Source organism: Odocoileus virginianus, chromosome 33, assembly GCF_023699985.2.
Source record: "Odocoileus virginianus isolate 20LAN1187 ecotype Illinois chromosome 33, Ovbor_1.2, whole genome shotgun sequence".
Taxonomy (NCBI): Eukaryota; Metazoa; Chordata; class Mammalia; order Artiodactyla; family Cervidae; genus Odocoileus; species Odocoileus virginianus.
The window spans coordinates 19,148,179-19,165,861 of NC_069706.1; the positions used below are offsets into that span (position 1 = coordinate 19,148,179).

General features: G+C 42.6%; 1 protein-coding gene across 6 annotated transcripts in view; it reads left to right on the top strand.

The window, feature by feature from the left end:
- The window catches only part of EEF2K (eukaryotic elongation factor 2 kinase), a 68,345-nt gene that overhangs the window by 12,826 nt on the left and 37,836 nt on the right, over window positions 1-17,683 (top strand). For 4 of the 6 annotated variants that reach the window (XM_070461015.1, XM_070461011.1, XM_070461014.1 and 1 more), the window contains exon 2: window positions 4,904-5,219. The exons of 1 other annotated variant lie outside the window; for it this stretch is intronic. In XM_070461015.1, coding sequence (XP_070317116.1) covers window positions 4,980-5,219 — 240 coding nt within the window. In that variant the 5' untranslated portion in view covers window positions 4,904-4,979. Of the gene's footprint in view, window positions 1-4,903; window positions 5,220-9,272; window positions 9,408-17,683 lie in introns of those variants that run through there. One more of the 6 variants, XM_070461016.1, reaches the window with a different exon arrangement.

Consider the following 17,683-nt stretch of genomic DNA (forward strand, 5'->3'; position numbering starts at 1 on the left):
GGCTTCTGAGCCCGGGCTCTTAACCGCTGGGCTTTACTGCCCTGCAGTCTGAAGCTGAAGCTGTGGTTCCGGCCCCTCCCCTGGCATGGGTGCGGCCCCAGAGGCCAGTGACCTGGCTGGGTGCAGCCCCAGGCAACCATCTGTCTTGGTCAGCAGGGACCGTGGCCAAGGGCTGACCAGGGCAGAGTAGGCCTTGGGGCTGGGAGCAGCCGAGGGTGGAGAGAAGTGGGCACAAGCCTGGGGATGATCTTGGTAACAAGCAGGATCAGGTGGCTCTGGCATCGGATCCAGGCGGTGACTGTCTTGCCCAGAGGGTCAGAGACAAACTCGGCCGTTGACACCCAGAGCAGCGATTTTCAAACTGAGTTGAGAAATCAGTGTGGGTGGTGCATTAAGGATAAAGAGTAAAAAAGAAAGAAAAAAGCAAAACAAGAAGAATAGAAAATAGCAGAGTGCATTGTACAGAGTGAGGCTAAGTTCAGTTTCCCGACATTTTAACTTATATTTTGTAGGTATGCACTGGGTTAGAATATAAATATGTTTTTTTCTGTGATAACTGTCGAGAAAGTGCTGAAGGGGACTTCCCTGGCAATCCAGTGGTTAAAAATCTGTGCTTCCGTGGCAGGCGGCACAGGTCTGATCCCTCTTCAGGAAACAGATCACACGTGCAGTGCGGTGCAGCCAAAAAAATAAATGAATACAAATAAATTTAAGTAAGCATCTTTAAAAAAAAAAGAAAGGAAAAGTGCTGAAACCTCAGGTCAATAAGCCTGCCTGCTAATGGAAAGAGCTGTTAAGAATAATTGGAATTACTGACTTGATCTAAAAAAATTTTTTTGCCTTTCACTTGTTTATTATTTTATATTGAAAGCAACCCAGCTTTATAAAAAGTTAAAACAGTATAGAAGTGTACAAAATGTTAAAAACTTTCCTCCACCCCCAGCTCCCGGCGGCACAGCCCATCTCAGTGCTGGTAATGCTCTTATGGGCCCTTCAGGGAAGTTTTAACACAGCTACAAATGTACCTTTTCTTTTAGCACAGATGGGGTCACCATAGTGTAACTGCTCTTCTGCAACTTGCTTTTAAATTTAATGGTTTTTCTTGTCTATCTTATTTTTTTCTTTTTTTTAACTTTTAGTTTTATTGAAATATAATTCACAAACCTTCCAGCTCATCTGTTTACAGTGTACAGTGCCATGGTTTCTAATCTATTTAGAGTGATGCAACCAACACAATCAATTTTAGAACATTTTCATCAAATCAAAAGAAACCCTTTCACAATTGTTCCCCATTTCCCCCCAACACTCGCCTCTCCCATCCTTGGGCAACCACTCATATACTTTCTTATAGATTTGCCTTTTCTGGAATTTTTCTGTAAATGGAATCATTCATTTTATCGTCTTTTTTTGAACTCTTCTTTCACTTAGTATCATCAGAGCTTCATTCTTTTCCTGGCTGAATAGTGTTCTGTTATATAGATAGACCACATTTTATTTATTTGTTCATCAGTTAATGGGTATTTGGGTTGTTCCCCCTTTTGACTATTATGTATAATACTGCTGTGAAACAGAAGTCACAAGTTTTTGTTGTGGACCTGTTTTCATTTCTCTTGTGTATATTATACCTTGGACTATAGTTGCTGGAGGGCTTCCCAGGTGGTGCTAGTGGTAAAGAACCTTCCTGCCAATGCAGGAGGCTTGAGTTTGATCCCTGGGTGAGGAAAGATCCCCTGGAGGAGGGGATGGCAACCCATTCCAGTATTCCTGCCTGGAAAATCCCATGGACAGAGGAGCCTGGCCAGTTATAGTCCATAAAGTTGCAGAGTCGTACATGAGCATGAGCAACTTAGCACACAGGCATAATTGCTGGAGCAAGTGGTAATTCTGTGTTTTAACTTTTTGAGAAATTGCCAGACTGGTTTCTAAAGTGACTGCAACATTTTACATTCCCATTAACAGTGTATGAGGGTTTCCAATTTCTCCACATCCTCACTAAAACTTGTCACTTTCCATTAACAAAAATTTTTTTTTGGCTGCACCCTACAGTGTGTGAGATCTCAGTTCCTTGACCAACAACTGAACCCTTGCCCCCTCCAGTGGAAGTGTGGAGGCCTAACCACTGGACTATCCTACTGCTTGTGACTCATTTGTGCTTCCCAGTGGGCTGCCCTGGTAGCTCAGACAGTAAAGCATCTGCCTACAACACAAGAGACCCAGGTTCAATCCCTGGATCGGGAAGATCCCCTGGAGAAGGAAATGGCAACCCACTCCAGTATCCTTGCCTGGAAAATCCCATGGACAGAGGAGCCTGGTAGGCTACAGTCCATGGGGTCACAAAGAATCCGACACGACTGAGCGACTTCACTTTCACTTTCACTTTCAATGGCTAATGATGTTGAGCCTCTTTTCATGTGTTTATTGGCCATGTGTATTTTCTTTAGAGAAATGTGTATTCAAATCCTTTGCCCATTTTTATTTGGGTTATTTTTCTTTTTATTGTTAAGTAGTATGTGTCATGGTGCTTCCCGGTGGCTCAGTGGTAAAGAATCCATCTGCATTGCAGGAGACACAAGGTTTGATCCCTGAGTTGGGAAGCTCCCCTGGAGAAGTAAATGGCAACCTTCTCCAGTATTCTTGTCTGGAAAATTCCATGGACAGAGGAGCCTGGCAGGCTACAGTCTGTGGAGTCGCAAAGAAGTTGGACATGGCTTAGCGATTCAACAACAATAGTATGAGTCACAGCCCCATATCAGACATATGATTTCCAAAAATTTTTTTTCCATTATGTGAGCTGTCCTTCCGCTCTCTTGGTGCTGTCCTTTGAAGCACAAATGTTTTTAATTTTGATGATGTCCAATGTATCTATTCTTTTGTTGCTTGTAATTTTAGTATCTTAAGGCTTTGCCTAACTCAGCTTTGCAAAGATTTTATCCTGCGTTTTCTTCCCAGTTTTAGCTCTTCTATTTAAGCCTTTGTTCCATTTTAAGTTAATCTGTATAATGTAAGGAAGGAGTTCAGCTTCATCCTTTTGCATGTGTATATTCACTTGGTCTGTCACCATTTGTTGAAAAAATTATTCTTGGGACTTCCTTGATTGATGGTCCAATTGTTAAGACTCTCTGCTTACAACGTAGGAGATGTGGGTTCCATCGCTGATTGGGAAACTAAGATCCCACATGCCACATGGTGTAGCAAAAATGAAAAAAGTCCTAATGAATAGATAATTCTTTCCCCATTGAATTGTCTTAGCACCCCTTTCAGAAATCAGTTGGCTGTAAATGTTCATTTCCGGACTCTAAATACTGTTCCATTGATCTCTGTGTCTGTTCTCTTGCCGCTACCAACTGTCTTGATTACTTTAGCTTTGTAGTAAGCTTTGAATTCAGAAAATATGATTCTTACAACTTTTACAAGATTCTTTTGGTTATTCTGGGTCCTGTGAATTTCCATGTGAACTTTAAGACCAGTCTGTTAAATTATTCAATAAAGGCACTGGAATTTTGATAGTGATTGGGTTGAATTTATAGATCAATTTGGGGAGTATTTCAAACTTAGCTATGTTAAATTTTCTGATCTTTGAACACAGGATATCTTTACACTTACTTCAGTCTCTTTTTCATTTCTTCTGACATGTTGTGTTTTTCACTGTTCAAGTCGTGTACTTCTTTTGTTTGTCAGGTTTGGGGGTTTAATTTTTTGGCCGAGTGCCTTCTGGGATCTTAGTTCCTTGACCAGGGATCAAAACAAACCGTACCCCCTGCCATGGAAGCATGGAGTCCTAACCACTGGCCTGCCAGGAAATTCCCTAGCCAAGTTTTTTCATTCTTTTTGATGCTATTATAGGTGAAATTGTTTTCTTAATTTCATTTTTGAGTTTTCATTGCTAGTACATAGAAATACTGTTGATTTTTGTATCTTACAGTGTTGCTGAACTCTTTCTTGACAGTCTCTGAATTTCAGTCTTTGTATATCTATATTCCTTTTTCTTGGTAACAGTCACATAGTATTCCGTGGTGTAGAAAAACTGTAGTTTATGTAACAGGTCTCCTTTGATGGTCACTGTGGGCTTTTCCCTCTCTTTGCTGTTACTGATTATGCTATGGAGAACACTTCTTCAGACCACTCATCCATTCCAGGGACGTGTGTTAGGGCCTGCTCTGTGTCAGGCACTATTTAAGGCACCAGGATTGCAGATGATAAAGAAGTAGATGAGAGGATTTCAGCTTGGGCAAATCTCTGTGAAGAAAACAGAACGGGGTGACGTGCTAGGGAGTGACTGGATGTGCATTTGAAAGGGGTTCTTTGAATTGAATCAAAAAAGATGTCTCTGGAAAGGTGACTTTTGAACTGGGATCCAAATGATGAGAAAGACCCACTGTGGGGACATTGGGAAGGTTTTCCAGGTACAAGTGACAGCAAGTACCAAGGCCCTGAGGTGCGAATGGGCCCCCAGTATTCGCAGAACACAAAGAAAAAGCCCGTGGGCTGGGAGAGCCGCCAAGGCCAGAGGGGACGTGGACAGGGGCCAGCCTAACACAGGCCTTGTAGCCTTAAAAGGCATGTGGATTTTGTTAAGAATGTGAAGAGAAGCTGCTGCAGGGTGTTAGGCAGGAGCATGATTTGATGTAATTTATGTTCTGAAAAGATCAGCCTTGTGACTTAAGAAGCATTTATTTTCTGTCCCAAGCTCTGAATGCTTCAAAGTGGAATTACTGGGTGGAGGGGTGTGTGTGTACCTTTAAAATGTTCCTAGCTACTGCCTGCCAAGTGTCTCCCCGGCTAGCTGTCGTTTGCTGTCTGAGGGTGACGGCTCCTTTTATGCCAGTGGTATTTGGGGTGAGGTGCCCGGCGACCTCTCAGCCCCTGGGCCCCAGCACCCCCGTTTCTCTTGCTCCCCTCGCAGGACCCTCACCTCTGCATCTGCCCAGTAACTCTGGCTGTGCCGCCCGGCCCTCGGGTAAGACGGGCGCCCCAGGACCATGGCCGAGGAAGACCTCATCTTCCGCCTGGAAGGCGTGGATGGCGGCCCAGCCTCCCGGGCTGGTGATTCAGACACAGACAGCGACGATGATGAGGAGGGTTACTTCATCTGCTCCATCACCGATGACCCCGGGGCACACCAGAATGTCAACTTCAAGGTTAATAACTGCCACAGCAACCTAGCAAAAAGCGAGCGCTACGGCTCCAGTGGGTCCCCGGCCGGCTCCTTCCATTTCAAGGTGAGTGGTCCCTGGTGCCACCCTCCCCACCCCAGGTGAGCCCCAGCTCACCTGCCGTAGGAATGGGGAGTTGGGGTCGCTGGCTGAGGTCGTTTCCAGACTCTTGCCAATGCTGTAAATTCTAGATCTGAGGCAGTATCTGTTAAGTGGGAAGATTTCTTTTTTTAATTTAATTTAATTTTATTTTATTTTATTTTTGGGAAGATTTCAATACAAGTTTTTGGTTTGTTTGTTTCAATCGTTGAATCATTGTTTCAATACGAGTTGCATTCCTTTCCAGCAGTATTTTACCAATATCTACACTGGGCCCACTAGTGTGGGTTGTGGGAACCTTGTCTAGTTTTTTAAGACCCAGAATAGAACAGAACAGAAAATATTGGAGAGGGAAGAGAGAGGGAAAAAAATATCAGCTCTGACAGTCGTGATCATATTTTAGGGACATGTACACATGCCTTTATACACACATATTCAGTGACCAAATTGGTTGTTGATAACAAGGTTCTCATGACATAAGGTTTGTTAAGTATTTTTATTTCCTCCCTGTGTGTGTGTATGTGGGTCCAGAGATAGGGTGTAAAATGTAGTTTTTTATGTTGGTTGTGGTCAAAAGAGCCTCTGCTTAAGGTTGGACATCCTTCTTCTGGATTGAGGAATAGGGTGCTTATATTATTAGGAATTTGTGTTCATACCCTGGCAAAGCTGGTTATAGAGATGAAGGAGAAAGGCAAACATTATTGGACTTTTGTATAATAACTGGTGGTGAAAAAGTTAAAAATGCAATACTGTCATCCTTTTTTATTCCTCACAAACAATAAGTATCAATTTGTACTGTGAGCAGAAGGCCTATTACCACTTTGGGATTTGAAATTGGAGTCATTCTCTAATTGCAGAATCTGTTTTTAGAAAATTAATAATTTTAGTTCTCAGACAGTTGGATACTTTTTCCTTTCAGGCCAGAGTTCTAGCTTAAGTCTCTCAGGGGCAGGCAGCTCCAGAAATAGGCCTGTGGGTCCCCTCTGAGGTTGGGGGGCCCTGAAGGGTCAGGTTGCGGCTTGCCCTGCCTTCCTGTCCTAAGGCAACTTCTGAAACACACACTCCCCCCGCAGAGGGCTGCGTGGGGAGACGGGAGAGCATCCTGGCCCCTGGTCTGTCCACGTGAGTCGGGGGGCGCACGGAAACCCTGATCCCTGTAGCTCCATGCGCACCATGCGCAAGGGAATCAGGCGCCAGGGGCCTAGAGGGGTCAGGGCTTGTGGAGTGTAAACCAGCTCATGCTAGCTCAAGGGGAAAAAAGAGGAAATCTCTCCTAACAGTCAAGAAGTGTTTCTTGAGACCCAGGAGCAGAAACAATGTCTGGTCTCTGAGGACAGATCCAGGAGCCTGGAAGGCCACAGAACTGCCTCTCTGGCCCCTTCCTCCATCTCCTTGTCTATTCTTTATTCTTCTCTGCTCCTCAGTCTACATGGTGGGAAAATGGATCCCCAGGAGTCCCTTCATTACAGACAAAGCCACATGCAAAGATGGATTTGACCCTCTCCCATCCCAGCTGTGGGAGGAGAAAGCCTGTTTGGTCCACCTGAGTCAGACATCCTCTGTCTCTGGTCCAGTCACCTCTGGCCCAGGGCACAGGGTGGGAGTGGGGATCACAGAACAGGGGGCTGCTTCCAGAGAAGTGGGATCCTGGTGGCCTCCTAGTGGGGCAGACCCCTCAGAAGGGCTCCATCAAGCAGCAGCTGCCTGTGGGCCCAGGAGCTGGAGGGTCTCAGACAGTGTGACCCCAAAACACAGTCTGGTGAATCCTTTAAAGGAAACACAGATGAGTGATCCAGCAAAAGGAGGTTTGTCTATAGGTCTGGCTTAGGACAGGAGCTTCATGAGGGCAGGACCCTGTGGCCTGCTCATCACTCATGCCTAGTGCCATGCACATAGTAGGTGCTTTATTTGGAATCAGTGAGGAGATGGATGAGTGCTAAACTCACTTTGCTGTGGGTGCTGTCTCATCAGAGGACAGATAGATGGTACTTACATAAAACAGAAACCTCTGTGGGCCATTTGACAATCATTATTAAAGTAAAAAGTATTTATATGTCAGAGTTATAGTAAACATAGACTATTAGTTTCAGGTGGGGACAATTGTTTATTTGGTGGGACTGTCCCTCATATTGTAGGACTTTCAGCATGTCTCATCCCAGCTCACTAAATGTCAGATTCCCGCCTATTCGTTGTTATATTCCTCCCTATTTATTATGATGACCCAGAATGTTCCCCACTGTACATTTGCTAAGGGCACATGAGAGGATACCACCCTCAGTTGAGAACAAGCAATGAAACATTTGTGCAAGTGTTGAAGTTTACATATTCAAATATGTGTTTTGCAATATTGTTTGTAATAAAGAAAGAATGGAAACCGCTAAAATATTCCATTGAGGAGGGGCCTGTTTAATTATAGACCATGGTCCTAGCAGAATGCTGTATTTACATTAAAGCAAAGATGTTTCTATGTGAATTGACTTGAAATGGTGCCAAGATATACACAAGATATATTTTTTTGTGGCATGAAACCAAAATCCATGAAAAGCTCTTGGGATAGTGATGGTCCATAATAAGAACAAAATGTTAGCTATTTTTATTTTTATGTGCTGAGAAGTAAAAAAGCAAGTTGAAATATATAATATGATTCCTATTTGTATCAAAAAACAGATACACATATATTAGTATTTTCTTAGCAAACACTTATATAATGTTATAAACAAATTTAAAAATTACTAATGAGAAGAGGGAATTTGTATCCAACAGAGAATCAGTGGTAATTCTCTCTGCGGGAGAGTGATCTAAAGGGGGACTGTGATTATTATAATACATTGCATATATATTTTATATATATATATATATCTTTTCAACAGATGCTACTTTAAAAATTTTTTAATTATTTTTAGCTGCTCTGGGTCTTCACTGCGACACCCAGGCTTTTTCTAGTTGCGATTAGCAGGAGCTACTCTGTGGTCCATGGGCTCCTTGCAGTGGCTTCTCTTGTTGCACAGAACAGGCTGTAAGGCACGCGGGCTTCAGTAGTTTCGGCTCCTGCGCTCTGGAGCACAACCTCGGTAGTTATGGTGTATGGGCTTAGTTGCCCCACGGCATGTGGCATCTTTCCCAACCAACGATCGAACCTGTTTCTTAACCACTGGTTAAGGATTCTTCTTAACCACTGGACCACCGGGGAAGTCCCTACATTGTATACATTTTAAAACATTTGAAACTTATAAAATTACATGTATGTATTGCTTATGTACCCAAAAGGATGTTTTTAGAAGAAGAAAAATAAAGAGAGCAACAGAGCCAGTAACTGCTCCTCCCCCAAAGAAACATCAGTAATTGGCTGCCCTTAAAACTCATGGGCTTTCCCAAAGGTTCAGCAGTAAAAAAATTTGCCCACAATGCAGGAGACTCAGATTTGATCCCTGCCTGGGTGAGGAAATCTTCTGGAGGAGGAAATGGCAACCCACTCCAGTATTCTCACCTGAAAAATCGCATGAATAGAGGAGCCTGGTGGGCCACAGTCCAAAGGGTCACAAAGAGTTGGACACAACTGAGTGAGCACAAAACTCAGAGATTCTGCAAGTCAAAACCCTCACTGAGGATGGGAGCTCATGACCTCCAGGGACCCTGCACCTTTCCTCGCTCCTGCAACGGGCATTGCTTTTCTCACCTCTGCCTGAAACCTCTTTTAGCTGACATCTGGGTCTGTTAAAATGACCGAGCTCCTGGTCTGGCTCCCTTGACATCCTACCCTGGCTATCTCCTCCACATTCTCTGGGGCTCATAGCAGACCTTTCTGTCCATCTGTCATTCTTGAATGTCGTTCTGTTTATGAGTCAGCCCCTGACCGCAAGGTGAGGGCCTGTGTCCCATTGCACTTCCCATCCCTGTTCTCGGCGGAAGGGCCATTTAAGGACAAGATGTAGCTCTCGGCTGCCCACTCTCCTAGGTGATAGAAGGCAGGCTCTATGGCATTCTTGTTGCCAGTGGTGACTTCAGAGGGAGGCAGCAACTCAGTTTTCCAAACCTCCTTCTCCCTGGCACTCAACAAACCGAACATGGTTTTTCATTTACTGTCGACATGGCAACTTGGGTTGTTTAATCAAAATGACCACCTGGCGTTCCTCCAAGGTGGCGCCACCCTGGCAGGTACCAGGCATGTATTGTGAACTGTTGAGTCTGTCGCTGTCAAGGCCAGGGAATGTGGCCTGAATCCCCAGGGGGATGGTAGCAGGCTCGCTCAGGGGGCCCTCCCCTGGGTAGAATATCCGACAGCCAACAACAGAAGGATGTTTATAGTGGATGCTATCATAATGTGGGAAAGTGCTTCCATTCTGGAGTTAATTTTAAAGAACAGGGTATCGAGTATGATTATAGCTCTGTAAATACACACACACAGAGCAAAACCCTAAAAGAAAGTACATCAAGTCTCTGTGTACGATATTATATAAGTACTTTTACATGGACATATTTTTTCTTCCAATTTTTGCTCACCGTATGTATATATATGCTGTTTTTCACATGCATAGATGTATGTTTATGTATCTATGCATTTGGTAATATATGTGCTCTCACAGGTACTTGCATATAGACTTGTTTTTGTAATCTTGTTTTGTTGAATGTTTACGTTTGTTATTCATAGTTCTCATTCAATTTTTTTTCATAACTCTGAATGACCCTCTTTTACTAATAAGATTTACTCATATAATATAAAACATTTGCTCTAAAATATATTCCAAATATTTTACCAATAATTCAAAATCATTTATATGTGACATTTTGATTTGGAAGAGACTTGGGCTTTTTTCCAACTTCCCTTCAATTACTCTAATAAAGTTTGTAAAAGAGGAAAAAAGAAAGAAAATACATCAAGATGCCAACAGAGATTGTCTTTGGGTGGGATTATTCCGTTTCTGCTTCTCTTTCACAATGTCTGCATTTTTTAGCATTAACATATGTAGCATATAGTATGCTTTCAATTTTTTAATGAAGTGTAAATTTGCATTTAAAAGAATTGTTTTCCTTGTCTGAGAATATCTTAGAGATTGTTCCTATCAAAATACAGAGATCACCTTTTTTTTTAATTTAAGTGAATTAAGTTGGATTCCATCACTTGATGTACAGGGGTTTATTTAGCCAGTCCATCACTCAGTCATGTCCGACTCTTTGCAACCCCATGGACTGTAGCCTGCCAGACTCCTCTGTCCATGGAATTCTCCAGACCTGAGCACTTGAGTGGGTAGCTATTCCCTCCTCCAGGGGATCTTCCCAACCCAGGGATCGAACCCAGGTCTTCCGCATTGCCATCTGAGCCACCAGGGAATCCCTTCCTCTTGAGGGACACTTGGGTTTTTTTCCCTTTTTTCCTATTACAGTGTTATAATAAATCTCCTATACATATATCTGAGCAAACTTTGAAATACATTTATTTGTAATATGTAAATATTATACCTACTCTGTAGAAAGAATTCAACTTGCATAAATGATAAACAGTGAAAAGCAATCCTCCTACCTCTGACCCTGTCTCCCTGGGGAATGTCCTTCCAGAAATGTTCTTGTGACATAAGCGTATGTACATATGTGAATCTCTTCCTTGTCTTTTTCACAGATATGTTATTTTACCTGTTTTGCACTCCTGTGCTGTCTTCCATATTGGCACACACGAGCTGACATCAGCTAGAACTTACATAACCGGCTCTGTGGGTTGGACAGGCCTGCTCTGTATGTGGTTCCTCATATCAACTCATTGAATCTGTGCAGCAGTCCTATGACTGATGTTTTGACATATAGTAAACCCGAGGTTCTGAGATCTTAATTGCTTGATGTCCTTCACGAGTGCAGTATGTTGTCTTGCTTATTTTGTTTTAGTTTTCTAATGGCTGAATATCTTGACATTATCTGCAAGCACTGTCATATATTTAGCCAGTCCCTCGTGGGTAGGTGTGAAGGTCATCTTTAAGCTTTTGCTACCACAAATGGTGCTTCTGTAAGCATCTCTTATTTGTGTCTCTTATGTGTGTGTGTCCTGGTGCCTATACAGGTTGCACCGGCTGGGTAAATCCCCAGAGGTGGAATGGCTGGAGAAAAACATTTGTGGGTTTGAACTTGGCTGAGCACTGGCCATTGCCCTTCAAGGAGGCTGCACTGGCATTGGAGCTCCCATGATACATGGGCACGCCAGCTTCCCACGCCCTTCTTGTAGACTTTGGTGATTAAACTGATACTTTCGACCCACCCAGGGTGGCTCTGGCAGCTTGGTCAAAGTACATCAATCACCCCAGAAGGAGACAGATGAACGTCTGATGACTCACTGGGAAGAGAGGTGTCCCTGCTCACCTGAGCCCCGCAAGGGCCTGGCCTGGCAGCTTTTGGCCACTGACCGCAGGAAGCTCTGTGCATACAAAGAGCTGGTGACCATTTTGGTGCTCCGCCCACTGCTCTGGGAATACAGAACTGGAAAAGGGAAGCTTAGGTGTGTCCCTTAGGTCCACAAAGATTTGGACTTCCAGGAAAACAAGGGCCTGCTGGGTGGTGGAAGCAAAAAGAGATTGCCTCTGGCAATCGGTGACCTGGTGTCTAGAAAATGGGAAGAGTCTGAGGAGTGTCAAAACTGGCTGGAGGGACTCATCTTTTTGAAGCACATGACCCTTTATGGACATATGCTAGATGTTCATTAGTGGGGGGCGGGGAGCGGGGAGAGTCCCCCTTCTTTACCTTTATTTTGTGATTTTTTTAGCAGCTTTATTGAAATATAATTCACATACCATCCAATTTACCAATTTAAAATGTTCAATTCAGTAGCTTTTAGTATATTTCTAAAATTATGCATCCATATCACCACAACCAATTTTAGCTCATTTTCATTACCCTGAAAGAAACCCCATACTTCTTAGCCATCACCTGCCCCCCCATATCCTTATTCCACACAGACCCTAGTATCCACTAGTGTATTTTCAGTCTCCATAGCTTTGCCTTTTCCGGACAGTTCATGTAAATAGAATTATGTGATATGTGGCCTTTTGTGTCTGGCTTCTTTTTCTTAGCATAGTGTTATTGTTGGTGGTTTTTTTTTTAATCTGTTAATTAATTAATTTATTGGCTGTACTGCATGGCATGTGGGATCTTAGTTACCAGACCAGGGATCAAACTCACACCTTCTGCTTTGGAAGCATGGAGTCTTACCCACTGGGCCACCAGGGAAGTCCCAGCATAGTGTTTTCAAGGCTCATCAATTTTGAAGTGTGTGTCAGTACTGCATTCCTTTTTATCGATGATTGATACACCAATTTTGTTTATCCCTTTGTCAGCTGATGGACATTTTGGGTTTTCTCCCTTTTGGCTGTTACGAATAATGCTACCCAAGTCTTTGTGTGGGCATGTGTTCATTTCTGTCAAGTAGGTACTTGGGAATGGAATGGCTGGCATATGATAACTCTATGTTTAGTCCACTTCTTGCAACTGGGGCCTGACAGGCTTGGATTTGAGTCCTGGGTTTGCCATTTCATGGTTGCTGCAGGTCTGTAGGTGAGCTACTTCCATCTTCTCTGAGCCTCGGGTACCTCATCAGTGAATCAGAAAACTAACTTACCCGCCTGTCTGTCTTTGGCAAGGTTGCCATGAGGTGCCAGCCAGGACGCTGTCTGAGGAAAGATTTCCAGGAAAAGAGGGCATTTCATAATCGTAGGGAGTGTTATGACTTTGCTGGTTATTGTTCCCACCCTTCTCATCCTGTCCTCTCTGAATCCTACTGGTCAGGGGAGATGAACTGAAACTACTGTTTTCAACAAAGATTCCTTGAGGATTTTTAACTTTGTTTCTTTTATACTTATTTGTTTGGTTACTTATAAAAGTAATGTATGTTCCTTACAGAAAACAATGAAAGTTCAGATACAGTTACTATTAAGGTCTTAGTGTGTATTTCAATATACAGACACAACTAAATAAACAGGGACATTTTCTTACAATAACAGGATAATGCCATGTATGCTTTCTAATAACAGTTTTTCCTCAGCAAACAAGAAATGATGCATATTTTTCCACATCAGTAAACGTGGCTCTAGTCCATTATTTTTCTAGTGGCCCCATGGCAGCCCATTGTGTAGATATGCCACGTTTTCTTTAAGTATTTTCTTTTGTAGGACCCTGAGGCAGTTTCCAGGTCTTTGCTGTTACAGTCAATGCTGGGTTCCATGGAAATTGCGCGAATCCTCTAAACGCGTGTGGCCCGGAGTGGGGCAGCCACACAGCACAAAGGCCTCTTCCCATCCCGGAGCGTGACTGTGCATCCCCACGTCTTCCCGCTTCTTTTATTTGCCCTTGGCTGTGGTTTTAAGTGTTTTTACTGTTGGTCAGGAGGGGCAAGTAAGGCTGACTTAGGGCTATTATTCTTAAAGTCTACAGAAGTGATGATGGGGGAAAAAACATTTTATAACATTCTCTTAGTGCTCACTCTGACGGCCCAGATGGTAAAGAACCTGCCTTACAGTGTAGGAGACCCGGGTTTGATCCCTGGGTCAGGAAGATCCGCTAGAGAAGGAAATGGCAACCCACTCCAGTGTTCTTGCCTGGAGAATCCCATGGACAGAGGAGCCTGGTGGGCTACAGTCCATGGGGCCGCATATAGTCAGACATGACTGATGGACTAACACTTTGTGAATGTAACAGATGTTTCAAGAACAAAGCTTCACACAGGGAACTCTATTCAATATCCTGTACTAAATCACAATGGAAAAGAATATGAAAATGAATGTATGTGTGTATGACTGAATCACTTAACTGTACAGCAGAAATTAACACAAATTGTAAATCAACTTCTTTACAGTTTCATCTAAACTTATGTAAAATAAAATTTAAAAATAAAGATAGAGAAAAACCTATGTGAACATGGGTAAAGCAAAGATTTCCTGGATGACCTGAAAAGCAAGATCTATAGAGGAACAAATTGATACAAGTTGGACTTCAAAATTTTAAACTTCTGCTCTTTGAAAAAAAAAAAAACACTATTAGGAGAATGAGAATATAAGCCATAAATGGAGAGAAAATATTTATTAGTCATATATCTGATAAAGGAACTTATATTCAGAATATATAGAAAAACTCTTAAAATTCAATGATAAGAAAACAAATCATATTTGATTGGCCAAAAAGTTTGGGGTTTAACCCGAACAAAGTTTTTGGCCAGTCCAGCACATAAGTTTGAGTGAACAAAGGTTTTCGTTTTTATTTGGTAATATCTGGGAGCTAAATAAGTGGGTCATAGGGTAAGAATAAAATAGTCATCAATTTTTTTAAAAAGGGGCTTCCCTGGTGTTCCAGTGATTAGGAATCTGCCCACTAATGCAAGGGACATGAGTTCAGTCCCTGGTCCGGGAGGATCCCACCTTCGAAGGAGCGACTAAGCTTGTGAAGTGCAACTCCCGAGCCTGTGTGCCGTAACAGGAGAAGCCACTGCAGGGAAAAGTCTGCACGTCCACACTGGACAGCAGCCCCCACTCACCGCAACTAGAGAAAAGCCAAGCACAATGAAGACCCAGCGCAGCCCAGAAACTTAAATAAATCGTTTTTAAAAAAGCAACCCAGCAGCAATAGGGACTTCCCTCATGGTCCAGTGGCTAAGACTGTGCTCCCAATGCAGGGGGCCCAGGTTAGATCCCTGGGCAGGGAACTAGATCCCACCTGCCACATCTAAGAGTTAGAATGCCGCAACTTAAAGATTCTGAGTGCCACCACCAAGATCTGGCACAGTCAGTAAATGCTAAAAACAAAAACAAAAAAACTCCTAGCCACAGTAGCTGATAACATCGCTTGTACAAACACATTACCCACACAGCAGGAAGTTTTTTATTATCATTATATTTGTATTTATTTATTTTTACTTTGTACTTGCAGGCTTTGAGGAACCAAAGTCATTTTGTTCTCTTTCCAGGATTATGTTTCCCTCTTTATGAAAACTCCTAGGCCTCTGTTTTATAGAAGAGTAGTTAGTCCACTCAACTGAGTTTTAGGATCTTTGCAACTAGAGAATGTTAGAGCTGTTAGGACCTTAAGATCATCTAATCCAGTGATCTTGGTTTATTAACGATGACTTACACCTGCAATGCCTGAAGACATTCTCATAGTAAAAAAATGCAAACAATGTAGATGAAGCTGAAATTCACCTTGTTCAACCTCTTATTCCTCTTCTATTCCCAGAGACAATCATGGTTCAGCTTAGTGTAAATGATTTTTCAGACCTCTTAAATGTATTTTATTTTTTATTTTAAACATTTTATTAAACTATTGTTTATTTACAATATTGTATTTCAGGTGTACAACATGTGAGTCAGTATTTTTGTAGATTATGCTCCATTTAAAGTCATATAAATATTGGCCATATTCCCTGTGCTGTAAAACTTTCAGACCTTTGAAAATACATTTATATGTAAATGTACATTTAGGCATATATCTACAGACACACACATCCTTAGAAATCTGATGGTATTTTTTCATATATGTATATATACAAATGGTGGTGGTGTAGTCGTGTCCAACTCTTGCGACCCCATGGACTGTAGCCTGCCAGGCTCCTCTGTCCATGGGATCCTCCAGGCAAGAATACTGGAGTGAGTTTCCATTTTCTTCTCCGGGCATCTTCCTGACCCAGGAATTGAACCCAGGTCTCCTTCATTGCAGGCAGATTCTTTATTGACTGAGCTATGAGGGAAGCCTATATATATATATATATATATATATATATATATATGTGTGTGTGTGTGTGTGTGTATACACACACACACATACACACATATATATTTTATTGAAGTATAGTTGATTTACAATGTTTTGCCAATCAGTGCTGTAAAGTGACTCAGTTATACACATATATACATTCTTTTTTATATATATTCTTTTCTGTTATGGTTTATCCTGGAAGATTGGATATAATTCCCTGTGCTATACAGTAGGACCTTGTCGTTCATCCATTCTAAATGTAATACTTTGCATCTGCCAACCCCAAAGTCCCATTCCATCCTTTTCTTCCCCTCCTCCCTCTAGGCAACCACAAGGCTGATCTCTGTGAGTCTAAGAAAGCTATGGTATTGATTAGTGGCTTCATCCACCAGTAAATGGTGTCATACTGCTTGCTTTATTCGGCACTTTGTTTTTTTCCACCCAAACAGTAGCTTTTAGAGATTGCCCATATCAGTGCCGTCATCTTTTTAACACTGCATCGGATTATGCCGAGTGTACATAATCATCCCTCTGTGGAGGAGCCGATTGTTTGCAGTGTTTGCCTGTTACACAGTATTATGAGCACCAACCATCTTTGGGCCAGCTCGGCCGGTCACACGTGGTAGGTGATCAGAACGGGTGGGTCAGAAGTCAATGAAGCAGGGTCATAATTACTGGCCAGCCATCTAGCATAAGCAGATGGCCCTCAAAGGTGGCGATACCTGCTTCCACTCACAGTGTCTGAGAGCACTCACTTCCCAGGCCACAGTTACCACCTGTTTTTCCCAACATGATGGGATTAAACAGGACCAGTGATTTCAGCTCAGCTGAGTTTGTTCACCTGTAAAGAGCACTTCGGACTCAGTGAGACACTATTTCTAGTGGGGACAGGAAAGAAGTTGACCACTAGTAGTCAAAACATTCTTCCCTGTCTTTTGTAAATGAGGAAATGGAAGTTCCCCCAGTGGGTCAGCAGTGGGCCGGAACCAGAACTCAGGGAACTGAGTCTTAGTACCAGACTTTTTATATTGTGCTTTAAAAAAAAGTCAGTTACATTAAACATACCTGTTGCCAGTAAGGTGTGGCTTGATTCTTTTCTGGATTTGTTTTTTTTTTTTAAGGTAATTTTGACCTTGTGACATATCATGCCCTCTAATTCTGAAATACTTTTTTCTTTGACTTTTTTTTGGTTCATGCCACAGCTCCCAGCCAGCACGTAACTTCTGTTGATAATCCTCGTTGATTGAGGGGCCCTGTCTTAGGTGGCTTAGGGCATGTCTTAGTCATCGGTTTTGAGAAATACATTTGGAAAATCGTGTGTCTCAGGCAGAAGACAGGGCACCTGTACAGAACTCTGCAGGCTTCTTGGCAGGTACGGGGATCGGAAGGCCGTTCCTGCCATTCACAGCGTCTGGAATACTAGAGGGGACTGTGGCACATTTTTAAATTACCAAAATCCAGAAACTGTTTTTCTTGTAAACATGTCTGCTGCAGGGTTATGTATAAGAGGGAAAAATCAGTGACAAGCTCAAATTCTCACTGCGGAGAACCACAGGTTAAGTCAATAATGATAAACCCATGCGGTGGATTACTATGGAGCTGTTACAGCTAACTTGTAAATTCATGATGTAATGTTTGTGTCAAAAAATTTGAGTGGTTTATTCTCCGCTTCTTGGAGTGTAACCTAGGAGAATCTTTTTGGGAGAGAACTCCAA